The 25,496-nt window shown below is 56.4% G+C and overlaps 1 protein-coding gene and 1 long non-coding RNA gene across 7 annotated transcripts; one reads left to right on the top strand and one right to left on the bottom strand.

Annotated features, from left to right (window-relative positions):
- Window positions 1-1,893: 1,893 nt before the first annotated feature.
- On the top strand, window positions 1,894-11,863 carry LOC139177127 (uncharacterized). The gene is made up of 3 exons (XR_011561602.1): window positions 1,894-2,108; window positions 10,802-10,983; window positions 11,393-11,863. It is a non-coding gene; the product is annotated as an uncharacterized lncRNA (long non-coding RNA).
- On the bottom strand, window positions 4,421-24,991 carry LIPE (lipase E, hormone sensitive type). Of its 6 annotated transcripts, none has more exons than XM_070771090.1 (10): window positions 23,942-24,985; window positions 13,874-14,409; window positions 11,367-11,457; window positions 11,108-11,253; window positions 10,787-10,972; window positions 10,320-10,614; window positions 9,349-9,576; window positions 8,944-9,120; window positions 5,460-5,881; window positions 4,421-5,063 (listed from the first exon to the last, which is right to left on the bottom strand). In XM_070771090.1, exons 1-10 carry the CDS (start codon window positions 24,777-24,779, stop codon window positions 4,854-4,856), a joined length of 3,129 nt encoding a protein of 1,042 aa, XP_070627191.1. In that variant the 5' UTR covers window positions 24,780-24,985; the 3' UTR covers window positions 4,421-4,853. The 6 variants fall into 6 exon arrangements, with proteins under 6 accessions (XP_070627191.1, XP_019835345.2, XP_019835343.2 ...); XM_019979786.2 differs by lacking the exon at window positions 23,942-24,985 and adding an exon at window positions 22,273-22,402; XM_019979784.2 differs by lacking the exon at window positions 23,942-24,985 and adding an exon at window positions 21,767-21,970.
- Window positions 24,992-25,496: the final 505 nt, after the last annotated feature.

Below are 25,496 nucleotides of genomic sequence, written 5' to 3'. Positions count from 1 at the left end.
GCTTCTCTTGTGGAGCACAGGCTCTAGGGCTCTCGGGCTTCAGTGGTTGTGGTGTGTGGCCCAGTAGTTGCAGTTCCCAGGCTCTAGAGTGCAGGCTCAGTAGCTGTAGTGCCCGGGTTCAGCTGCCCCACCACACGTGGGATCTTCTTGGACCAGGGATCAAACCCATAGCTCAGGGTAAAGAATCTGTCTGCCAATGCAGCTGGCTGTAGTTTCTCCTTAATGGGAATGGTGGGCCCAGCGGCTTTAGGAGAAACACCAGGGTGAAAGGGAAGATGAGAGGAGATAGGTGAGGCCTGGGCGGGGATGAGAAAGAACATGGTGGGAAAGCAGGGAGAGATGGCGGATGGGGAACAGAGGAAGACCTGCACGAAGAGATGTGGCTGTTTGTCCATCCATTCCATAAGCATTTGGTGAGCCCTTGCAAATGTGCCAGGACCTCTGGCAGGCATTGGTTCAAGGCTTGGGGGAAAGCAGAGAGACCCAGAGGGATGAAGACCCACCAGGAAATCTTTTGGTGCCCCAGGGTGGCCCACCTGTGTCCAGAGTGGGCCTCAGTGACAGTTCTGGGTGATGGGGATCCAGCGATGGGGAGGGACAGAGAGGGACCTGCCCTTCTCCAATCCTCCCTGAGGCTGATCTGGGCAGATCAAAGAACACAGGCCGGGGGGCTGCGGGCCCGGGGAAGGGGGGAGGATTCTCCCAGACCAGGGACATCCCAGGAATCATTTCTGTCATATCCTAATAGGATAATGACACGCGACACACCCATTCCGTCCTAATCAGTATTTTCGACCCCAATCAGGCCTAACACCCATAGTGAGAGGCCTGGTATCTGGGAGTTGAGGAGGAAATACCTGGGAGTCATCTCCCTCACCCTTCCTCCTCCAGACCCCAGGAGTCCCAGGCCCCAAACCCCCACCCCCACCCCCTGGGAGTCCCACTCTCAGTCCCTCTTCTTTCTTCACTGTGTACTTTTCCCTCTTTCTCTGGGCCTGTCTGTCATTACCTGTCTCCATCTGTGTTTTGTGTCTCTTTACATCTGGATCTTGATTCTCTCTCACTGGGCCTCAATTTTTCACCTGTCAAGTGGGAATAATAATAATCTGATCACTTAGAGCTGTTAAGAGGAAGACATGAGATAATTATGTAAAATGCTTAGCACAGAACCTAGGCCACAGTAAATTCCGTACAAGTGAGCTCTATTGCGGTTATTGTTTTCAGTATTTTACTCTCTCAGTTGGTATCTGTGTTTTTCTCTTGGTTTCCACATGAGTCTCAAGTCTTCTCCTGTTCTGGATTCTTTCTGCACACAGCACCTGCCCCTGGCTTCCCTTTCAGGGATGAAGTAAAGGGCAGTATCAAGGTCAAAGCTTCCCCTAAGCCTTTTTCCTATTCATCTTTAGTCTAAGCCCCACCTCAGGAACTCAGAACTCTGGCTCCAATACAATACGTAGCCACAAAAACCCCTGACCCCCAAATCTGTGATCCTTGGGCAGGCCAGGGACCTTTGGGATTCAGGAGTCCCCGAATCTGGAGCACGATTCTTCAGGGTCCCAGCTCCCCTCTTCCTCAAGATCAGGAATCTGGACGCTCAGCCTCTTCCTCCCTCAGACTCAGAAGTCTAGGCCCCTCAGTTTGTCCTCCTCAGGACCAAGGAGTTCGGACTCTCATCCTCTCTCAAGACAGGATCAGGCGGTCGAACGGTCCAGCTCTACCTGCAGCCGGAAACCTCACTCAAGATCCTTCTGCAGTCGCCCACGCGCTCAGCGAGCTCCCAAGTCTGTCTTTTTTAGAGGCGTGTCTGACACCGGAGCACGCCTCCGAAATCGAGCTGTGATCAGCTACCCGTGACGTCAGTCACCAGCTTCCAGCCAATAGACACTCCGACACTCCGTCTCCTAACTCCTTGGGCCACGCAGGGCAAGGAGCATTCCCTAGTAGGCGGGGTCCACAGCCCAAGGAGGACCGCGATAGAGCGGTCTCCGCAGGTCCAGCCAGGCAGCCAAAATGCTAGGTGTTTGCCGGTTGGTGTGTGTGTGGGGGGAGGTCTGCTTCGTAGACGCTGGAGCGGCTCTTGAGCGGACAGGTTCTGCGAGTCTGGCCTGGTAAGCCCTTCACAGCACACCCAGTATTGGGATTCTGGACACAGCTCTGACGGAAACGGTGAGATTTTGTTGAGGCTGGAGGCGCAGAGGGGAGCTGGATGCACAATCTCAGAAATTCCTCCATCCCTTCCCTTCTCCAGCTACTAAACTCACCCGTGCGTTCAGTCCTTCCTGCCCTCATTAAGTACCTCACTCACTGATTTCCTCATATGGCGACTCACTCGCACTCGCTCATTCACACACTCATCCACCCAGCCTCCTGCTGGGCAATGGTGATGATCAAGATGAGTCAGGCCTGGGCCGTGCCCTTAAGGAGCCCAGGTCAGATGGGAGGACAGACCCATATATTGACGTGCAGGGGTTTGCAGAGGCTGGGGAGTCCAAGAGTCGTTTTTGAGTTTAGTGGGACAGGAAAGGATTTCCAGAGGAGGGAACCTCCCTCTTCTGACTCCTCCCACCTCTTGGATTGTCTCATGAAGGCTTTTTTAACTGACGAATAGTTGATTTACAATGTTGTGATAATTTCTGCTGTACAGCAAAGTGATTCGGTTATATATATATATATATATATATATATATAAATTTTCCATTTTGGCTTAGCATACTGAATATAGCTGTGTTATACAACAGCAGTCCCCAACATTTTTGGCACCAGAGATTGGTTTCATGGGAGACACTTTCTGCACGGAACGGGGGACGGGGGATGATTTCAGGGTGAGTCAAGCCCATTACATTTCTTGTGCACTTTATTTCACTTACTGTTACATCAGCTTCACCTCAGATCATCAGGCATTAGCTCCCAGAGGTTGGGGACCCCTGCTGTACAGAGGACCTTGTTGTTTATCCATTCCATATATAATAGCTTACATCTGCTGACCCCAACCACCCACTCCATTCCTCCCCCAAACTCCTCTCGATTGGCAACCCCAAGTCTATTCTGTATGTCCGTGAGTCTGTCTCTGTTGAAGACGACCTTTTGATCTGTGTGCAAAACCACCCTCAGTACCTCACCTACTTCACACACCCCTGAGCCTCCTCCCAGTAGAGTCTCCCTGTCCACCTGCTCCCCTGTGCAGACCTGAGTGTCCTCTTCATCCCCTTGCTCACCTGTAACCTCTGCTCCACCCTCAATAAGTCCTCTTTATCCAAGCTCAGTAATGGCTCTGGGAGCTGCTCCACCCCGACTTCTGCTCCCCACCTTCATTGTTTCTGCCCCAGCTCAGGGCTTGTCATCCCTGTCCCCAGCCTCCTCTCTTGCCCCCAGGGCTCTAGTCTTGCCCTTTTCAGTCCACCCCTGATTCCCACTAGACTCTTTCAGTGCCTGAGCTGATCCTGTCCCTCCCTTGCTCAAAGCCCTTCTATGGCTCCTGCTGCCATTTATAGTCCAAATTGCATTCCAGCTCCTTCAGGATCTCTTGCTGACCAGTCTAGGCCCCTCAGACCACTCCCCACTTTGCATCTGAACTTCTGGTCAGGCAGAAGCCTTGACCACTGACCGCTGGCTCTCACAACCTTGTCTATTTCTTCTTAGTAAACTTTTGCTCTTTCCTGGATCGCCTCCTCTGTGAAAGACTTGCTGGCTACCACAGATAGAACCTGTGGGGACTGACAGTCTGTGCCTGGGTCTCTCCCCACCTGAGTGTGGAAATTTGAAGGCTAGCCCTGGAAGGAAATCTCTGCTTCAAACCCAGGGCTTACAGAGGGTGAGGGCTTGAGTGGCTGTCACAGCTGGGCAGAGCTTGGGTCCCAGTTTTTGAGTGATCAGTTTGTTTCTGATTTCCTGTTAGCTTTGCTCCGGTTCTCAAGGGACTTCCTGTTTTCTTTTCCCGGTGGGTGCGGGGTCTAGGTTTGTAAAGAGGAGTAGCTGAGAAGCCAGCTTCTGGCACTGTACCTGGATTAGGTCTGAGGAGGAGGTGGGTCTGTGTTAGCAGGGGGGCTCCTGCCCTTCCACTCTCAAGAATGCAGGCCTGCACACCCCTTCTTTCTCAGGACCCAGGTGTTGGGCCCCCAGCCTTCCGTCAGCTCGCCAGTGCCAAGTTCTCGGGCTTCTGATGCTGCCCCCTGGTGGGCAACCCCCGTCCCCACTCTATTTGCCCGTTGTTTAACTGCTAGGTCCTGACTCCTTTGCCACCCTATGGACTGCAGCCCGCCAAGCTCCTCTGTCCGGGGGATTCTCCAGGCAAGAATACTGGAGTGGGTTGCCATTTCCTTCTTCAGGGGATCTTCCCAACCCAGGGATCGAACCCGAGCCCCTTGTGTCTCTTGCATTGGCAGTAGGATTCTTTACCACTGAGCCACCAGGGAAGCCTGTCTATTTGCCAGAGGCCAAACTAATTAAATACTTTTATTTACAAAAAACAAACAAAGCAAATCGATCTGCAAGGTCGGGCCAGGCCCGCCCCTGCAGTGGTCACAGCAGCAATAGAAGGCAGTGATCCCGTGCAAGTCCGGCTGTCTCTGAGACTGGTCTGTGTGCGCCCTCCTCCCGGAGGCCAGGGTCTTAGCTCTGGGGAGGGGGCCCCCGCCCGACTCTCCCCATGCCGTTCCCCCAACTTAAGGCACAGCCCACCCCCTTCCACCCAGCCCTAGAGAGGTCCTGGATGGGCCGGGGAGCCCCGGGCCCGGGGTTTCCCCCGCCCTTCCCGAGGCGCATTCACCAGGGAGCCCTGCGCAGATGGGTACAAGCGGCCTTTAGTGTCGCCCCCCGCGACCCCCCTCTCCCCGCGGGGCCTGGCACGCCCCGGCTCAGACCGGCGGCCCGGGAAGATTGAGGATGAGACGGATGCGCTCCACGCACAGCGCGGCTGCCTGCCGCGTCTCCCGGCACAAAGCCGCCAGGCTCAGGAAGCCGTGCGGCAGGTCCTCCACCACGCGCAGCGTCACGGGCTGGCCCAGGCCGCGGAGCCGCCGCGCGAACATGACCGAGTCGTCCAGCATGGGGTCCAGCGCGCAGGCCTGTGGGGGCGGGGCAGGGAAATGCGCAGACGGCGGGGGAGGACAGAGGCAGGAGACACGAGGATGGGGGCGGGGAGAATCGGAGAATGAGTCTGACTGGGTTCTGCCTGGCTTCTCCCTCCCCCGAGAGACCCACTCTGTCTTTGCCCCTTCCCCGACTCTCCAAGCCCAGCGCCTGACCAGTGATCTCAGCAGGATTGCAAAAGCAAACTGGCAACTTTGACCCCCTCAGTCCACCCGTTGCCAGGCCTTCCCTCCTGCTGGCACCCCTCTCCCTGCGGCCGCGCTTTCTCCCTTTCCCCCCACTTGGCTCCCCGGGAGCTCCTTTCTCCAGGAGCTCCAGGCCCCTGCCAGCCCCACTCCTCGCCTGCTCCACCTTCCTGGCCTGGCGCTCACCACGATGTGCACAGGTGGCAGAGTCTGCAGCATGCTGTCGGGTGCCAGCAGCGGTGACATGAAGGGATTCTTGACGATGGGGGCCGAGTAGAGGGGCATCCACATGGCACCCTGGCTGCAGCGCCGTGGGTGGAAACCCTCGGGGAAGGCGGCGCCCACACCTCGAACTCGGTCCTTGTTGTTCAGCTCCTCTGGGGCCTCAGACATTTCAGATCCATCCTCAGATCCAAGTAAGAAGTTGATGGTTGAGGGTGCGGAGGGGCCGAGTGTCTCCGCGGACAGTGACAGCTCTGGCGTGTCTGTTGTGTCACTGCTGTTCCTGAGGCCCAGGTCATGCAGCTTCAGGCTTTTGAGGGAGTTGGTTCCCAATGGGCCCTCCGGCTGGGTCAGGGCTGCTTCAGACACACTGCGCCGCATTGGCTCTGTGAGAGGTGCAAGGTCAGGGGACCGGTCAGGCCTGCAGCTAAGCCTGGCTCTGTGGGTTGAGTGTGTGGGTGGCTGGCAGGGAAGGCCGCCTTGGGAGCAGAGGCCGGTGGGGGATTGTACCCTAGGGCTGTAGAGGCCCAGACTCCAGGGTGCCCCAGGCTGCAGTTCCAAGGGGGCGGTGGAAGGAGTCCCTTGTCTTGGAGGTGGGGCTCTGTCCTAATGGAGGGGTGTGTGTGACTGGGAACATGAAATGCCAGTCAGTTTACCTCTGGGAGCCTGTTTCCTCTTCTGAACAAAGGGGATAAAAATAGTCCTTACCTCATAGGAAGTGGTGGGAACTCAGTGGGATTAATAAAATTCGGGATTAGATACTGCTACCCCTGGGGAGGCTTCCCAGGTGGTGCTAGTAAAGAATCTGCTTGTCAATGCAGGAATCGTGGTGTCCATCACTGGGTTGGAAATATCTCCTGTAGTAGGAAATGGCAGCCCACTCCAGTATTCTTGCATGGAAAATTCCATGGACAGAGAAGCCTGGAGGGCTGTGGTCCATGGGGCCACAGAGAGTCAGACATGACTGAGCAATTGAGCACAGAAAACATCCCTGGGAGGTCATAATATATCTATATCTATCTATATATATTTTTAATTTTAAACATTTTTAATTGAAGGATAATTGCTTTACAGAATTGTGTTGGTTTCTGCCAAACACCTGGTAATGTTTTATTACCAGGTGCCTTGTTTTAGCTGCCTCCTTAGCCCCCAACATGGGGCTGTAGGCTTTTCCTGGTCACTTGAGAGAGTATGAATGGATCAAAGTGGAATGGTGAGCAGGCCCACATGGCTTGAAAGGAGGCTGTGTTCACAGGGCACTAAAAAGAATCTTGAGGACATATCAAGACTTTCAGAGACCCCCACAGCTTTAACTATGTAGATCTGCTCCCTGAAATTCCTCCCTGTTCTTCACCTCATCCCTTCCCTTTTTGTTTTTTGGCTGATCTGTGACGCACGTGGGATCTTAGTTCCCTGACCAAGGATCAAACTCAGGTCCCCTGCACTGGGAGCATGGAGTCTTAGCCACTGGACCACCAGGGAAGTCCCCATCCCTTCCCTTTGAATGACAGACAAGCCAGTGCCCAGCTGATGCTAAAGGTGCACTTCAGGCCTGCCTGGTGTGCTCACTGCGGCCTCAGCTCCACTGATTTGATCAGGACCATTCTGCTTACCACTACTGCCAAGACCTTACATTTTTCAATTTTTCTTTTTTTTCTTTCACTTGCCTTTATAAATCCATGAAGCCAAAATGCAGGATGATACGAGAATAACTGCTTAGGTGCCCTGTAGCCCAGAGGGTCAATGGAACCAAGCTGTTGACTAGAGTCACAGACACGGCCAATCAGGGTGCTGGCATCTTCTAAGAGCACCTACTGTGTTCTAGGTACAAGGCACAAAACAGCACCTACTGTGTGCCAGGTGCTTGACACAGATAGGTAGGCAGTCCTTACAGCAACGTAATGAGGCAGGTATTCTTACTGTATTTCCCCCAGAGGGGCAAAGCTAGGCGCACAGATACTGCAACTTGCCTGTTATAGTACCTGGTACTGTAGGGAGCTCGACTGGCGTGTGTGCCTCTAGGGTCTGCTCTTGTCACCTTTCTGCTACAAGGAAAGCCCCAGTGCCAAATGGTCCATGTGTCTAAAATTCAAATCCTTTTTCATTGCTTTTGCATGTATGTGCTTAGTTGAGTCGGAGAAGGCAATGGCACCCAACTCCAGTACTTTTGCCTGGAGAATCCCATGGACGGAGGAGCCTGGTAGGCTGCAGTCCATGAGGTCGCTAGAGTCGGACACGACTGAGTGACTTCACTTTCACTTTTCACTTTCATGCACTGGAAAAGGAAATGGCAACCCACTCCAGTGTTCTTGCCTGGAGAATCCCAGGGACGGGAAAGCCTAGTGGGCTGCCATCTGTGGGGTTGCACAGAGTCGGACACGACTGAAGTGACTTAGCAGCAGCAGCTTAGTTGAGTCCAGCTTTTGCTACCCCATGGACTGTAGCCCATCAGGCTCCTCTGTCCATGGCATTTCTCAGACAAGAATACTGGGATGTGTTGCCATTTCCTTCTGCAGGGGATTTTCCCCACCCAGGGATCAAAACTGAGTCTCTTGAGTCTCCTGCATATGCAGGCAGAATCTTTAGCTACTGTGCCACCTGTTTTTGGGTGTATTTATTTGTGTTGGTTGGAATATCCGATATTAAAAACTGAATTTAAAATAAAGCATATTCAATTGGAATAATTTTCTGAATAACAGGAACTGTATCTACTTTTTTTCTTGGCCCATGGCTTGTGGGATCCTAGTTCCCTGACCAGGGTTTGAACCTGTGTTCTCGGCTGTGAAAGTGCTGAGTCCTAACCACTGGACTTCCAGGGAAGTCCCTGGGAATGGTATCTACTTTTGAACATGCAATTTCTATTACCCAGAAAATACTGTTGATTTATTAGAGATAGAAAGTAATTTGAGGTGGGTGTGCTTTAAAATCCTTAAAATGTTAGGAAATGGGAAAAAATGGATCCCTTGATGGAAGTGATTTTTGGCAGCCTGAGGGTCTTCCCACCTACCCGGGGTGGGGATTTCCTCCACTTACTGATGTCTCTCCCACTTTCTGATCTCCCTGCGTGCCTCTGTTAAAAGTCAGTAAAGAATCTAGGAGAGCTGGACTTCCACCTGAGGGCCCAGGGAATTTCGGTGGACTGGATTCTTGGGACTGAAAATCAGGACACACAGCTGGCCTTCTGAGTCATTCCCTAGGTTGCCTTTCCGGGAGGGGGTATTTGGAAAGCTAAATCTTACAGTTCTTGGGATCCTGAGCTGACCCATGTGATCAGCAGTTCTGGAATTTCTAGAATGTGGACTAAGGCTTTATGGCAGGAGCCAGGAAGGTGATCTCTGCTTCTCTGAGTGCCCAGGGCCCAGCCCCTTGCCTCCCCCAGGACCTTCTGGTGCTAGGCTGTCCCTCCTGGCCAGGCTGGATGGGTGTGTGAGGGAAGGGTGCCACTCACCTGTCTTGGACACTGATTTCAGGTGGGACTTTTGCCCACCCAACTCCAAGAAGGAGTTGAGCCACGAGGAGGCGCCCAGGCGGAGGTCTCGCAAGAGCAGGGCCGTGTCCCGCTGCACGAGCCCCATCACACCCAGCGCCTTCTGGTCTGAGTCGGGGTGGTCCTCAGTCTCCGCACCTGTGAGTGGATGCGTGTGTTGGGTGGGTGAGTTGGTCTCCTCTCTTTCTGGGCCCAGTCTCAACACACACAACCTCAGGCACTGCTGCCCTCAGGGACCTAGACTATCTGATGGCTTCAGCAGGAACAGGGAGTCTCAGATTCCTCCCCTTTGTACCCAGTGAGACAGGGCTCTAGTCTCTGTCCCTGAAGGAGCCAGGGCCCCAGTTGTATGCAGATGGGACTAACCGGCATAGGCGCTGACGCACTTGGAGAGCACGCTGAGAGGCAGCAGGGGGTCCATGAGGCTCAGCAGGCGGGAAGGAGAGGCGGTGGACTGCAGCATGGTGGCCGGGTAGGCTGCCATGATGCCATCTGGCACCCGCACCCCGTAGGCCGCTGCCCGAAGGGACACGGTGAAGCAGAGGTTCCCGCCGGCGCTGTCTCCGGCAAGGCATATCCGCTCACCTGTTGAGCCTGGCGTGGAGGGGGCTTGGTCAAGCCTGGCAGGGAGGAGCTGGAGCTCTGGGCTCTCGGAGGTCGGGCTTGGGGTTCTGGCCCACTGCCATTTTAGAGACTGGGAAACTAAGGCAGGGATCTGGACCTATTTGGGGGATAGTGGGCAGAGGATCAGGCAGGCTGAGGATGTGGAGAGGTCTGGAAATCAGGATGCTGTGGGGAAGCTTGCGGGGCTGGGGGTCAGGAGCAAGGAGGAAGGGTGCTGAGAAAGGGGAGACCCAGCGCCCATGTCAGGAGGGAGGGGCGGCAAGGCCAGAAGGTGGCAGCTAGGGTTCGGGCTGGCTATCCTGTGCCCTGAGCCCTGCGGCATGGCCTCACCCTGGTCTGTGCCTCCCGGGCTGTGTGGGGAGCAGGAGGGCGGAGGAGCTGTTGGGCTGGAGCCCAGCTGGGTAGCCGCCAGCAAGGGGCAGCAGTGGGTAAAGAAACAGGAGGAGAGAAGAAAGGGCCAGAGTTGGGGACAGAGCGTCAGGGCTAGAGTCGGGGGAAGCAGGAAGAGGAAGTGGGTGAGTGGAAGGTGGGAGCCCGGGGCAACAGAGGCAGAGCTGCAGGAGGGGGCAGGGGACACAGTGGGGTGAGCAGGTGGCAGAGGTGGGTGGTGGGAGGTGGACGGGCAGGCAGGGTGTCAAGACTGAGGCTCCAGTGCCTTGTGGCTCTTTGCCCCTGCTGTGCTGGGGGCTGAGGCAGGCTGGGAGGGGGCTCACCGAGCAGGGCGCAGTGCTTGACGGCCCAGCAGTAGGCATAGAAGCACTCTTCGAGCGCCCGGGGGAAGGGGGCCTCGGGGGCCAGGGAGTAGTCGATGGAGAGGATGGGGGCGCCCAGCTCCTGGGCCCAGCTCTTGAGGTAAGGCTCGTGCGACTTGGAGGTCTGGGCCACGAAGCCGCCGCCGTGGATGTGCACCACCAGGGCCCTGGAGCGGGGTGCCTGCTGGGGGCGCAGCCGCAGCTCCAGGCTCCTGGGGCCCTCGGACCTCACGAAGCTGCTGAGCTCCTTGCTGTCCTGGGGGAGAGGAAGGAAGGGGTGGTGGGTCACGGGGCGGGGGCGGCCTGCCTGGGCCTCACTCCTCCCAGACGGAGAGGGGGCAGGTGTGAGCTGTGAGGCGGGAGGTGGGGAAGGCGCTCCCACCGTGCTCCTCAGCTCTGCGCCTGTTCCGGCAGAGCCAGGGCCCTACCTGTCCTTCCCGCAGGTCATAGGAGATGAGCCTGACGAGGACAGGCCCGGGGCCTGTGTGGGCCAGCGGGGGCGAGATGGTGACTGTGAGCTCGGGGTCCGAGGTCAGAGGCATTTCAAAGGCGACAGGTGGCAGGCTGAGCAGGCGGCTCACCCTCACGGTGGTTGAGGCCATGTTTGCTAGAGACTGGGCCGGAGGTAAGAGGAGGAACTGCTTGCAGGGGTCCCCCTCACGTCTCCCCTCCAACCTCCCCGCCCGTCTCTTCCCTCCTGTGCCCGCCCTGGGCCCCGTCACGTCCCCATCGCTGGACCCCAGGCTCACCGATAGCACCTGGATCTCGGTGATATTCCAGAAAGCTTTCCAGAAGTGCACGTCTAGGTTCTGAATGATCCGCTCAAACTCGGCCCCACGCAGCTCGGGGTCGATGGCAAAGCGGCCGCCAGTGAAGAGGGAGCTGGCGGTCACACCTGGAGGTCGGGAGGGGTGTCAGGGAGCCCCTGGTGGCCTTGCTGGGGCCCTGGTGTGGGGGAGGGACAGGAAGGGTGGGGGTGGCTGTGGGCAGGGCCCTGCGGGGACTTACTGATGCCAGTCTCGTTTCGTTTGTAGTGCTCCCCGAAGGACACCAGTCCGATGGAGATGGTCTGCAGGAACGGCCGGATGGCGGGTGTGAACTGTGGGGAGAGGCCTCCAAGTCAGGGAGCAGGGGCGGGCAGGGGAGTGGGGGGCAAAGAAAAGGCGGGTAGAGGCGGTCACTCAGCAAATGTCTAGTGAGCTCAACTGTGTGCTAGGCACTGCGCTAGGCACCTCATGGAGCTGACGTTGAGAAGACAGACAGTACTCAAATGAAGACATGCCATACAATTTCAAGAAATGACCAGTGTCTGAAAGGACGGTCGGTGGAGGGACAGAATGCGGACGAAGAGTCTGACTCTGTTTATGGGTCTCCCCGAGGGACCCAAGGAGGGATTGGAATGAAGCGAGGGATGACTGTACCCCGAGGAGAATAGGACACAAGCAGAGGCCTTGAGGGGCATCCTTGCTTGGCGTGGATGGTGAGTGTGGGGGGAACAGAGAGGCCAGGAGACGGGGGTGGGCGTGGGGTGAGAGCCAAGGGGCAGCGAGGGGCTTATGTGGAGCCTGAGGACTTGGGTTTGTTCTAGACATGATGGAGCCGCAGAGGGTTGTAAGCTGGGAGAAGGATGGTGCAGGGGTCCCTGAAACTCAGCGAGGACCAAGATGAGGGGATACAGGCCGTGGGGACCAGTTAAGGGGCAGTGGGGAGAGAGAAACAGGAGAGCTCAGAGATCCTGAGGCAGAGAGAGTCAAACAGGGAGACAGAGACCCAGCATCTCAGAGAGGAGCCAGGCAACTGAGAAGACAATAGAGAACCAGAACAGGGGGAAAAAATCCAAGCCACAGGAGGCTGGGCAAGGGGCCAGCAGGGTTCTTCTGTTCATTCAGCAAGTCCTGGCCCGGGTCCTCCGGCGTGCCAGGCACTGGGCTGGAGCAGAGGCTGAGCGAGACCTGGAGATCAGGGACGTCTGCCCCCAGGGCTGACATTTTATACGGGGAGGCTGTCCTGCAATGTGGCCCAGCTGGGCCCGCAGAGAGTAACCGTCAGGCGTGGCCCTGCCCCTGGCCGGGGGCCCAGTGGGCCAGAGAGCACAGTGGTGCCTGACCTTCGGGACTGGAATGCAGCTTGGGTGTCCCCAGGCTCTTACTCCCGAGCTTTGGGGGCATGCCCGGGACCCAGGGAGAGCTGGCTGGCCCAGCTGGGCTGATCAATATTTGTGGGTTCAGTTTAGATGAGGGGAAGTTCCCAGGAACACCTGGGCTGGGCTGGTGAGGACAGGCTGCCCCTCATGGAAGCAGAGATGGGATGGAGGCCGAGACAGTTTTCACGCTCCACTACCCGGGGAACGCCCAGAAAGGGTCTGAAGGGGTGCAGGCTCACATGGCTCCAGATACTCCTGCTGGGGTTCCCAGATGTGGCTGGGGACGGGTGGGCCCAGCACGGACCCCGGACGGGGACAGACTGTGCCTCAGCTCTGAGCTCGGTGCCCTACAGACTTCCTAATTCTCCAAATCCCCAGACCAGTCTTCCTGTGAGTCTGAAGGCCTCAGGGCTGCCTCCCTTCCAGCGCTGAGATGAGCTGTGTTCCTGTGATCGTGATTTTGGGGTGGGGGCACAGGATAGGAAAAGGCCTGCAGCTGGGGTTCAGAGGGCCCTGGTTCAGGGAGGAGAGGCGCCACGACCAGGTCTTCCTTGTGGTCACCAACGTGGATGTGCTTGCTGGTTCTCTCTGCAGCCTGAAAATCTGGATTCTACTGCGCCTTAGGGGAGTCTATATGTCCCAGCTGATCTGGGTCCAGCTGAGCAGCTGGGGGCCCCTTTGAACCCCTGTAAAATGGGGCCGGCACCTGTCCTCCCTACCTGCCAAGCCTCTGGTGGGGATGACTAAGTGAGGCGTGCTCTTACAAACAGGCCTTGATGCTCTTACAAACCACACTGGCTACCGTCTTAGGGGCTGTCGAATGAATTCAGGGGCCAGACAGGTCACATAAGAGAGTAAATGAAGCTCCTGAGTGCAGGGTGATGGGGAGCAGTGGGGATCCTGATGTAGGAAGCTATGCCCAGTTGAAGATTCCTTCCTCCATGGTGGAGTTGGCCAAGGGGCCACAAGTATGAGACCCTCGCTCTGTGCAGTATGAGCCCCGACCAGCTTCCCCTTCCTGCATCTGCTGTTTGCTCAGTCAAGCACCACACCACACCACCGTGCTTTCTCTGTATGCTACTAGGGCTTCCCTGGTGGCCTAGTGGTAAAGAATCCTCCTGCCAATGCAGGCGACACGGGTTCAATCCCTGAATCTGGAAGATCCCCTGGAGAAGGGAGTAGCAACCCACTCCAGTATTCTTGCCTGGGGAAATCCTATGGACAGAGGAGCCTGGCAGGCTACAGCCCATGGGGTCACAAAAGAATCGGACACGACTGAGTGACTGAGCACGCATATGTGACTGAGCCTGGTTGGGCCCACCGTGTGCCTTTGCCATGGGCCCAGGGGACAGGCAGGGGGCAGGGGGCTCACCTGGAAACCCAGGCAGCGGCCGTAGAAGCAGCCTTTGTGCAGCGTGACGTACTCTCGTAGGAAGTCGGCAATTACCCTCTCATCACCCTCGAAGAAGAGCCTCCCGGGCTGGTTGGTGGTCAGCAGGCGCTGGGCGTAGTAAGCCAGAGCGCGGAGCTGGGTGAGGGCGGCCAGGTAGGCCTCGAGTTCGGCCAGGTTGTGGCTGGTGCGAAAGAAGATGCTGCGGCGGTTGGAGGCCACGTAGCGCGATTTGTGCAGCAGGTGTGCCAGGCAGCAGCGGGCCGTGTGCACCAGGCTGCGGTACCCATTGGCCGGCGTCTCTGTGTCCAGGTCAAAGAGGTGCGCCACGCTCAGCAGGCGGCCCAGGGCCGGCTCCAGCCCCAGGGCCTGCTCCCGAATGCCCGCAAAGACGCCTGTCAGCCGCCGGGCCGTCTCCCCGGGGCCCTGGCTGGAGAAGAAGGCCATGTTGTCCTCTGCCAGGGTCACCAGCGACTGTGTCATGGTGTGCAGGTCCATCCTCTGCAAGAGCCGTGAGGCTGCGGGCAGGTCGGGAGGCATGTTAAGGTAGGGCTGGGTCACCCCTGGCTCCACTGGGCCCCGGGGTCCCAGAGTCCAGGCTGTACCCTCTCCTCCCCCTGACTCACAGCAGACCATAGTCTACTCCTTCAGACGGGAGGATGGAGTCCAGGCCTCCAGTTCCTTGCTTCCTTGGGACCCATGAGTCCAGTACCCAGACCCTTTCTCCCTCCTCAGGAGCTGAATTTGATCCCTCAGCCCCCACCTTCCCAAGACCCAGGAGTCCAGGCCCCCGCACCCTCTTCTTCAGGCTGCAGGTCCCTGTTCCCTCTTCCTTGGGATGCTGACACTCCTTAGCTCCAGCATCTGTCCTACAGCCCAGGAGTCTACGTAACCCTCTTTCTCCTTTCTTGGGGCCCACGTTCAGGCATCTGTCTCCATTCTCTCTCCCGGAGCCTGGGACTCCTTCCAGGTTCTGAGCAGCCTGGCCCCTAGTTGGTCCCCTCTCCCAAGACCAGGAGTTTCGGCCCCCATCTTACCTCCTTCTCAGGCCCCAAGTGTCACCTACAGGCCCTTGCCCTCTGCAGTATTTGGGAGGCTTCTGCCCTCAATCTACCAATTCCCATCCACCTGGTGGTGTCCCAGGATCCTGGTCCCAAGTCCAATTCTTTTCCTGAACCCAGGAGTTCATAATTCTAGCCTTCCCTGCAACTGAGGGGTCACTCCTGCCCCCTCCAGGTTGCTCCAGTCTGGCTGTGGAATCCCCTCCAGTCCCCTCTCTCTTCTCAACCTTGGTCCCACTCCTCCCCCAGCTGGGTCCCTGGCCTTCAGGCCTGTCCACTTAGCTTGGCTTTGCACCAGTCGGCCTTGCTGCCTGCCTGCAGTGGTATTCATCCCTGTTGTTAACCTTGAACTCACTTCGCCAAACCCAGTGCTAAGAGCTTTCTCAATTTGCTCCTTTAGGTTCTCTCACTAACCCTCTGAGGTCCAGACTGCCCGGTTCCTGTCTCAGCTGTTATTCGGAGCATTCCCATTTTACAGGAGAGGAAACACAGGCTCAGAGGTGTTAATACAGTTGCATTGAAAAGTGGCAGAGCAGAAATCAGATCCAGATCTCTGGGTCCAGAGCTGTTACTTTTGCTGGTCTCCGTCCCAGGGCCCTGGAGACTGGGCCTCTAGCCCTGGCCCCACAAAAACTTGCCCTGGACTTGGCCTGACTCCCTACACTTCAGGGTCCCCGGTTAATCTTCCCTTCCAGACCGCTGTCCTGTCACCCAGGTCCTGGACAAACTGTTCTTGTCCCCCCTTGGTGGGGACGCTGCCCTCTGCTTCAGAGACGTTTCCCTCCTGAAGCCCACCCAGCACCTTGCCTGCCTCCCAAGTCGATGGTTCCCTGATCCTCCAGAAAAAGGTGTCTCTTTTCCCTTCCGGGCCCGGGGATTTGGCAGCGGCCATTCCTGTCTGTCAGCTGGCTGTGAACTCACCCCTCCCAGGCCTCTTCAGAGATCCCCAGGGCTGCTGACTGACTGCTGACTGTGGCTGCTGCCAGTTGCAGCCGGGGGTGACAATCCTGGGGAGGGGCCCAGCCTGCCCAGGGTGTGGTCACCGGCTCCACCTCCTACCCTGATAGGACGGTGAGAATCCAGCGCGGTAAACAGAGCCTGGGGCTCAACTCACTGCTCCCAGTCCCTGTGCCAGCCTCCTGTGCTTTGAACCCTGGAGTTTGGGTCCCCAAGGCCCTCCTCATTCAGTTCCAGGAGTCCGGACTCCTAGTGCCCTCAACAATTAGAAACGGAGGCATCCAGGTCTCCTCTCCCCTCCTCCCTTAGGCCCAGGAGGCTCACCCTGGTCCTGAACAAAGTGTTCCCTCCGACTCAGCCTGGCTGCCCTCCTCCTTCCCTGGGGGGATTCAGGGAGTGGAAAAACACCGGGGTTGATGGCAACTCCTGCCCCACCGCAGGCTGGCCATGGCACAGCTGGCCCCAGCTGGTGGGGAAGAGAGAGGAGAACCAGCCTTGCTTGTCCCTCGCAGACGGATAAAAGCTGATCAAGGGCAGTGCCAAGCCCAGCCAGGGGCCCACGCCACAGGTCCTACTCTGTGGTGTTCCCATAGTGGGCACCCTGCAACCTGCCACTCGGCCTTCCAGGCCATCGTCCTGCGGTGACTGTCACTTGCATCTCACAGACGGAGCAATGGAAGCTCAGGGACCCTTCACCTGTTATTCCACGTGCTCCTGGCCTGGCCAGCTCACCCTCGCCCTAAGCTTCCCCCCTCCTCCAGGAGGTGGTCCCTAAGGGTGCCTCCCCATCTAAGATGCACCCCCTCCCACTGCTTTCTGTCATCATATTTAAGTTCTTCTTCCTAGGATTTTCCACCTTGGCACTTTTCCATTTATCTGTTTACATGTTTTTTGTTTGTCTCCCCCAGGGGCAGAACCAGGCTTCATGGAGCTTCGAAGCTTTTCCAAGTGGAGATGGGGTTCTTTAGGAAAAAGGAGAGACAATCCCAAGTGCTGAATTAGGTATAGGGCTTGGGAAGGGGCCTGTGCAAATGAGGGTGTTCTTTGCTTGGCTGTAGGTGAGTCCGCCTCTGGCCCTCTGCCTGGAATGACATCCCCTGGGGGCATGGGGTGGCACCTAGCAGGGGCTCAGCAAAGATTTGAAGAAGGAAGGAAAGGGAAGAGTCAGAGTGGAGGCCGGCAGGATTGGGTGGGAGTCTGGGAGAGGACCACCCCTCCCCAGGGCAAACAAACAGATGGACAGACAGAGGCCTCTGGAGACAGCTCTCAGCTTTGTGGCTGGCCTAAGCCACTGGCCAGGTTGATTTCTTCGTCTTGGAAAGTGCACTTGGCCATCCTGCCCAGGGGGCTGGAAATGATCTTTGTATGGGTCCCCATGGCAGCATTTCTTCTCGTGGTTTGCTGTGTGGTTCTCACTTGGCCTCACTGAGGTTGGGTCCTTCTCCACCTAACATGCTGTCCAGTTTACTGCTTGTGCGTTTGCTTTCTGTGTCTGACACTAGAGTAGAGTCTCCCTTTGGGCAGGGGCTTTGTTTAGTTCACTGCTGTAGCCCTAGCCCTTGCACAGAGCTAGCAGGGTACTTATTGCACGGCTGTGCTTTCCTGTTCCCTAAAACAGCTGTCATTTACTTCCTGTCTCTGGGGCAGGGCTCCTGATTGAAGATGAGGGCACAGGAGCCCTGGACAGAAGAAGCAACTTGCACACAGCAGTGAGGAAGACGCTGATCCCAGGGGCTGCTTTTCTGCCCTTTGCCCTGTTCCAGGAGGCTCCCTAGGGACTGGCGTGGGCGAAGCAGGGAGGGAAGGATGCTGAGCTGAGGTTGCCAGAGTCATGCCAAGAATCTGATGCAGAGGGCACTGGGGCAGGGGCAGGCAGGCCCCCAGGGCCTTGGGTGAGGACTGGGCCAGAGGGAGGGGTAAGGGTCCTGTTGCCTGGGCACTAGCCCTTTGCCCTAGAGTCACAGGACAAGTGGACCCGGCCTGGATTTTGGTCCCTGGGGACTGAGCAAGCCAGAGAAGGGCAGTGGGGAAGTAAGTGGGGGGAAGATGGAGGAAGGGCCAGGTCGGGGGCCTGGGAGGGGCAAGGCCTTCTGCAGGGGAGAGGCCTGGGGCCAAATGCAGGCCAGGGGGCCGTGATTACGGCTTGATCCTTGAGTGTGTCTGCATGGCAGAGCACAGCCTGCTCGACGACAGCTGTGTGCTGGACACTGCTCTCTTCCTGGGTTTTATGTAAGGTAACTCAGGTAAATGGTTTCAGCCTCTCCATAGCCCACGAGGCAGGGACCATCAAGACCCCTTGTGGCAGATGAGAGAACTGAGAGACAGAGGTGGCATACTGCCCAGGGCCACGGAGCCAGCAGAGACGGCGCGGCTCCTCCGCTGTGTCTCTGTATCTGCGTTGCTGCTTCTGTCATGTCTCAGCTCTGTGCTTTCTGGGCGGGCAGCTATGAGTATGTCTTCGAGGTTCACCTGGATGTACATGCATGTGCAGGTTCCTGCTGTGCTTAGCGTTGGTCTGTGTGTGTGTGGGTGAGTGCGTTCACTCCACATGTTTTCTCAGTGTCTGTGTTTCTGTTTCTCAGTGTGTCTGCAGGTGTGTTTGTATGCGTGTGTCACAGCCTATCTGATAGGGACAGAATAAAGGGACAAAGTAGAACTAATGATTAAATAGTTAACTAGGGGATTGTAAATAGAAAAATATGAGCGATCCCTATAAGTTAATTACTCAAGAAAGCAGATTTGCTTAACCATAAAACCAGGCTTGCTTAAAGGCAAAACCATGCAACAGAAGCATGAGACATGCCCCCAGATAGTAAAGCGACGGTGGCATGAGACTCACAGCCTGTCCAGCGAGCTCAGTAAGTTAATGATTCCTAGGACACGCTGTCTGCACACGTACAAAACAGTAATTAGTGGACCCAACTTGACCCGAAGGGACAAGAAAACTCCCCTGCCCAACCTGGAGGGGAGCTGATGACAGAAGCATGACGTTGACTCAAGAATGACAAAGAAGTCTCCCCCTCCCCACTTTTTCTTTGCTTATAAAAAGGTAGCCCAGTAAGTTCTCAGGGTGCAGCATTTCTCACCTTGTAAACCTCACAAGCATTCTATTCCAGTACATCACTTCTTATCTATTACTTTGCCTCTGGCTGAATTCTTTTCTATGCTAAGACCTAAAAGATTGTGGTACTGGAGCTCTTCAGTGTCTGAAATGACACCAGATGGTTTCATATCTGTATCGCTCAGCCCCTGAAGGCTCTGTGTCTCTGTTGTTCTTGGCCTGTGAGATTGTGCGGGCATGTTGTGTGTATGTGTATGGATGTGTATCTTGGGGGTGTGTGTGTGTATGGTACCCCTCTCATCCCATTTGCTCCAGTTGGAACCCAGGGCATCATCATGGGCACCTCCCAGTCTCGTCTAACCCATCAGGAAGTCCTGTTGCCCCGGTCCTGCCTAGAAATCCCTGGAACGTGGCCTTTCTCCCACCTCCACTGCCCACTTCTCTAGATGACTATAACAACTCTTTCTGTATCTCTGCTTTTGCCCCCTCCATGCCTTTCCCACATAGGGGCCAGAAGGTTTTTCTAAAATTTAAATCTGGTCACACACTCCCAACCTTTGAACACCCCACTCTTGCTCTCAGAATAAAGCCCCAAATCCTGGACATGGCATCCCAAACCATGTACCACCTGGGCCCTCTGGGTGCTTAGCCCTTTCCTCGCTGAGCTCCCTCCGTGCTGTGAGCTGCCACTTTCTTGGGCCTCAGGATTCTGCCTGTGCTGTCCTTGCCACTCTCTGTGTCGCTCCTGCCCAGCAGTCCATACTTGCTCATCTTTGAGTCCAATGTCACGTGCTTGGGGAGTGCCTCCCTCTTACATGTTACCTCTTCACCAGTTTGGCGGATGGGGAAACTGAGATAATTGGATAATCAGATAATTATATCTGATTTGTAGGGTTATTTATTAATGTCTGTATCCCTGGCTCAGATGGTGTCTTATCCTCTGCACTGAGGCCCCAGGCCTGGCTCAAGGAAGGGTTCTTTGAATGTCTTTGCTGAACAAAAATGTGCACCTGGAGCCTTTTGGGTCCAGAATCAAGGTTGAGGCACAGTTTTGAGTGTACACACTCACTGTCCTTAGGAGCCTGGGGGTGGCTCTCTCCTCGCCTTTACTGGCCAGGTGAGGAAGACCAGGTCCCTCACTCCCTCATTCGTCACCTGAAAAGTGGGGTGATCATGACATTAGTGTCATCTGTTACTGGCAAGATCCAAAGGATGAGGAGGAGTGCTCCAGCCCACCTGGATGCCCTTGGGGGTCTGATTCACTCAGTGGAGGCCAGCACCAGGGCAGGGCCTCAGGAAATGATAGGGAAATCTAGGGGCCTGGGGGAATGAGCCTTTGTGAGTAGGTGGGCCTGTGGGTTTGTGGGGAGGTCTGGCTCAGCCCTGTGCAGGAGGCCCTATGCAAGAGGATTCTAACTCCTCATGACTCCCTAAGGGCAGCATGATAATTATCCCATGTTACAGTTAATGCATGCCTTCACTTATTAAGTGAACATTTGAGTGCCCATGTGTCTGGCACACCAGGTTCTGCAATTGTGGGGTAAACAGGGCTGACTGTTTACCCCAGGGGTAAACAGTAGCCCGCTCTTAGCGAACTCACTGTCTAGCTGGGGTGACTCCTGTTTTTATGCCCATTTTATAGCTCGGAAAGTTGAGGCAGGGAGGGAGGGAGCCTCTGTCCAGTGTACCACCCCCTCACAGCCTGAGGCACCAGGTCTCCAAGGCCCATTTCCTGATCATTGTCTTGCCTCTGGGCACTTGGTCCTGTCTGTGAAGCTGTGTCCTGCAGTGTGACAAGGAATGCCCTCGGATCCCAGTTTGAGCTCTGAGCCTTCCTGTGCGCGTCTGGAGCCAGCTGCACTTCTACCCTTGGCTACCGATGACGTCTATGGCAGGGAGGGTGATGAGTTTGGGGTCTCTGGACTAAGTCAGGGCTGTCAGCTTCTTTCCTGCAGAGGAAATTCCCATAGGTCTTCAGGTGGGTCGACACTCCTAATCCAGCAAGGACTTCATGTGGGCCTGAGGCTGGCAGGATGTCTCGTCTGTCAGTGTTTCTCCAGCCTGCCAGGACTTGTGAATAACGTGACAACCTAGGGAACCCAGGTGGCAGCTCTCCTTTCTCCCAAGTGAAGGTCAAGCTGTCCCAAGCCAACCCAGGGCCTCTTAGTCCTTGGAGTAGGAGTCAAGAACCTAGATACTAGGGCAGCCAGCCTGAGGATGGTGGACTGACAGCAAATGAATGAGCAGACTGAATGAAGGATGGTGGGGCAGGGCTGTTGGGAGCGGTACTGCACCCCCTCCTCCAAGTATGCCCCATTGTGGGGCACCACTTCCTCCTACCTTACACTCCAAAACTTCCTCTTTGGGCAACAACTTCTAAATCTCTCCCCTATAACCGTCTTAAGAGTCTCAGAGACTTGAAAATCGGGGCTTGAACCATTTCCCACGTTGGAATCACAAGGCAAGAGCTGCCACAGCCACAGAGCAAGAACGAAGTCAGAGCGAGAACGAAGTCAGAGCGGGAACGCTAGTTCGGGACACTAACATTCTGGACTCTTTCCCCTAACACGGTACTGGGGCATCCGAGAGCCTCTCTGCTGGAGATGATACTTCCCTCTCACGTCACCCGCTTCTCATAGTGGATTATCTCCACACCCCCGCACCGCAGGGCGGCAATGAGCCAGTCCACGAGCGTCCCCCACTTCTCGTGGCAGTAGGTCAGTCCACTCGGTCACCAGTTTCCCCGCAGGATGTCTAAGGTTCCTTCCGTGCTGCTGCCGGCCCCCGCCCACTCACCTTTGGCTCTGGCTTTTCGCCACCGCCGGCGCCTTTGACTTTTGGACCCCTCTTGAACCCTCTTCGAGGCCGGAGCCTCAAAGGCCACCCGGGGCCTCGTTTCCCAGGCCGATTCCATCAATTTTCCGCGGTCCCGTTCCCGCGGCAAATTACACACCCGCCTGAGCCAATTCCACCCGCCAGTCTCCGCCCCGAGGGCCGATCCTCACACGCACCACCGCCGAGCCCCCACATCACCCAATCCTGGACTTGCTCCTCTCTGGGTCCCGCCCCCTGAGCGAGGTGGGCCGGCCTCGACACTCGGGTCCCGCCCCTCTCCACTAAGGCCTAAAGTCTGGCCCCGCCCCTTCGCGTGCTTTAAAGGGCCCGCGACCAACAAAAATGCAGCCCTGGAGGCGGCTAAAAGCGTATTCCGGCAGAACTAGCGGGGAGTCCCTAATGGTCACCCCAGCAAGGAAGCCCCGATTTAGTCACGTGTTGGCTGTCATCCTCGTCTTCCCACTCACCTGCCCACGTAGGGGTCGTCTAGAACGTACTGTGCCTGTCCGCTTAGAAGTAAGCAGGATGCAACTTCGCCTCCTCCTGAGGGTAGGGAGCCGGCCAGGTCCTCAGGCAATTCAAGGCCGAGGCGGGGCTGCAGCGCAGGAGGCGTGACTCTGCCTGGGAGCCGTTGGAGGAGGAAGCCCCGCCTTTCCGCCCCCCTCCCCCCGCCCTCTGTCTTCTAGTTGTCCTATTGCTCCTATTGGGGTTCTTCTTCTCCGTGTCCTGTTCCTCCCCGCTAGAATGGAAGGCCGGGGGCGGCGGGGGGTGGGGGTAGGGATGTGTGTGTGTGTGTGTGTGTGTGTGTATGTGTGTGTGTGTGTGTATATATATATATATATATATATATATATATATATATATATATAAGGTGCTCGGCGCCTGCGCACTAGCTCCAAGCCGCGCACCAGCCCGCAGGGTGGAGAGGAGGCCGGGGGTACCGCGCTGTCCTGGGAAAAGGCGGGAAACAGAGGCGACTCGAGGCTCGCGCATGCGCACACACTCTGGCACGGGGAGGCGGGGGCGTGGGTGGAGAGGCTTTGGTTGTGGCAGAGCTGTGATAAGGGCATCCCTTGTGACTGGATTCGGGAGGCCCAGAGAAACACCAGAAATACCATCCTGTCTCTCCTCCACACCCTTCCGAAACACACGACGAGCCCTGGCACTGAGAGACACCATGACCCTCTCCTCCTGAGTCCTGAGACGACCCAGCGCTTCCAGGAGGTACAGGCCCCTGGGCTGAGACCCCTATTTACCAGCCTTCGGACTAACGGCTTCGCAGCGCCTTCAGCTCCAGGATTGGGGCTGCATTGTTTTCTCCCTCTCTGGCTGTGTCACCCATGTTCCCTGGAGAGAACTTGCGGCCGTTCTCGTGCAGAGCAGGGCTTCTGAGCCCAGAGGAGTTCAGGGCCGAGCCTGCTCCCCGGGGGCACACACCATCGTTGGCTTCGGAGGAGGAAAAGGGGCAGGGGTGCTGTCTCCAGCGGAGTCTCATGCCCACGACCTGCCCACACCGCCCCCCAAGTCTCCCTCCCTGCGCGCAGCCCAGACGGCCTGGGATTTGGCGGAGCCCCAGCGCCTCTCCTGAGCCTTCCGCTTCCTGAGATCACACCCTACGAGGCCATGGGCCTGGCAGGACTGGGACTCCCCGGGGACGAGTGTCTTCCAACCTACTAGACACCCCGGAGAGTTGAAGGGCCTTCCCTGCCCGATGTCCAGCCTTGCCTGCGTGGCAACCCACCTAGCGTAAGGGTCCCTGGTCAGCGAGGTGCTTGCCCCAGCGGTGCTCAGAGTTCTGGGCCCGGGGGATGAGCACCCACCCTCGCCCACAGCCTTAGTTTCTGTTTGATTCCCCCCTGTCCCCGCGGGGAGGTAGCCTGGAACAGGGCAAGGAATCGGAGGCTGGCTGCGGATCCTGACACCGCCGGCCACCCCTACTGCTCAGTCCCCTACAGGCTCCCTCTCTTCTCCAGGCCTCAGCTCCCTCCTCCATCAAAGGGGGCTCTGGCTCTGTGTCTGGACTGCTGGACGGTGACCTGAGCTCACCTGACGTTCTGGCAGGTCTTAGTTCTTGACTGAATGAGTGACCATCCATGGGAGCCCCTCCCCCTCTCCCTTCCTCCAAGCTCAACTCACCTGTGTACCGGTATTGTCTGGGATTCTGGCTGCTGATTTTCTTCCTGGGTGTTAGCATCCCACCGAATCCTGACATCATTTCATAACCAGGTTGCTCTTTGAAGGCCAGCTTCTTTCCAGGGTCCGCCATCCTACCCAGGGTGGCTGGTGAATCGATGTCTAATGTGAACCCCACATCTGGTTTTGTGCCTGAATCTGTGACCCACTCAAGAAATGTCTTCGATTCTGAGGTCGATGGCTGTTCAGATGGTTCATTTCGTTTTGATAGAAATCGCCACTCAGCCAAAGATTCCTCTCCGGATTTGACTCCCTGAGCTGCAAGTTCTGACTGTTGCTGTCTCTCTTGGGACATCGGTTCAGTCTGGGCAGGTGGTTCATTTTGGGGTTCAGGTTGCCGCTGGGCTCTGGATCCCTCTCTCAGTTCTGGGTCCTGTTGAGTTCTAGATTCTTTTCCTGGCTCAGGTCTGTGCTGTGAGGCAGCTTCCTGTTTGCTAAAGGGCACCCTTTGGATGGGAGGTGACAGCTGCGGGGCAGACTCCTGTGGGACATGAAATTCCTGGTGCAGAGTGGATTTTTGCTGTGCTGGAGGTTCCTGCTGGGCTTCAGTTTCCTGTTGGGCAAGGGGTCTTTGCTGTGCAGTGAGGTTCTGTGGTAGATCGGGTGCCTGCTGAGCCTTAGATGCTGGCTGAGCTGTGGGTGTCTTTTCTGGCTCAGACGCTGGCTGGGTGATAGGTATCTGGGGTGGCTCAGGTTCCCAGTCAGGCCTAGAAACTAACTTAGAGCCTGGCTCCACTGTTGTGAGTTCCCTGAAGGGAACTGTTGATCTCCCAGGCTTCATCCTTCTGGGCTTTACTTTTTCACAGATCTGGGCCTCCTTCACTGATTGCTCATGATGGCACCTGCCTTTGGGTTCCACTCCTTCATCCTGGCATCTCTGCTTTTCCTTTTTAAGGCAGTTGGCAAGTGGCCCCTCTACTCCTGAGCCCAGTAATGTGCTTCTGTGCCTCCTGCTTTTGAGAGGCGGGCCTGGGAACAGGAGGAGGCTGTGTGCCCAGCACACTGTCCTATCAGACGGCAGGGGCTTGCCCTGTTGTGTCATAAATAGGACCCCACCCAACTCACCAATCCATTAAAATGCTGCTTCTCATAAGACCAGCACCCTAATTTAGTCTTCGTTCATCTGAATGACAGAAGGCAGCCTCTGGCTGAGCGTTTCTTTTCTCCCCTTCTGATATTTGGAGAAATGGTCGAGGGGGAAGCAGGATCCACACTTGTTTTTTCTTTTGGCCACAGTGCTCTGCAGGATCTTTGTTCCCCGACCAGGGATTGGACCTGGACCCCAGCAGTGAGTGCCAAGTCCTAACCACTGGATATCCAGGGAATCCCTAGGATCTACACTGTTTTAATGTTTTCCTCTTTACTCATTCTTCCAAATCCATTTTTATTTCCTTATGTTTTCATTCTGATAATTTTATCCCCATGTTACAAAAAAATATGCCCTCTCATTTTTTCACTTGAAGCCCTTTTCAGAGTGGCATTTGAGATTTTCCACACC

This window comes from Bos indicus, chromosome 18, assembly GCF_029378745.1.
Source record: "Bos indicus isolate NIAB-ARS_2022 breed Sahiwal x Tharparkar chromosome 18, NIAB-ARS_B.indTharparkar_mat_pri_1.0, whole genome shotgun sequence".
Taxonomy (NCBI): domain Eukaryota; kingdom Metazoa; phylum Chordata; class Mammalia; order Artiodactyla; family Bovidae; genus Bos; species Bos indicus.
This window is presented reverse-complemented; position numbering and strand designations above follow the sequence as displayed.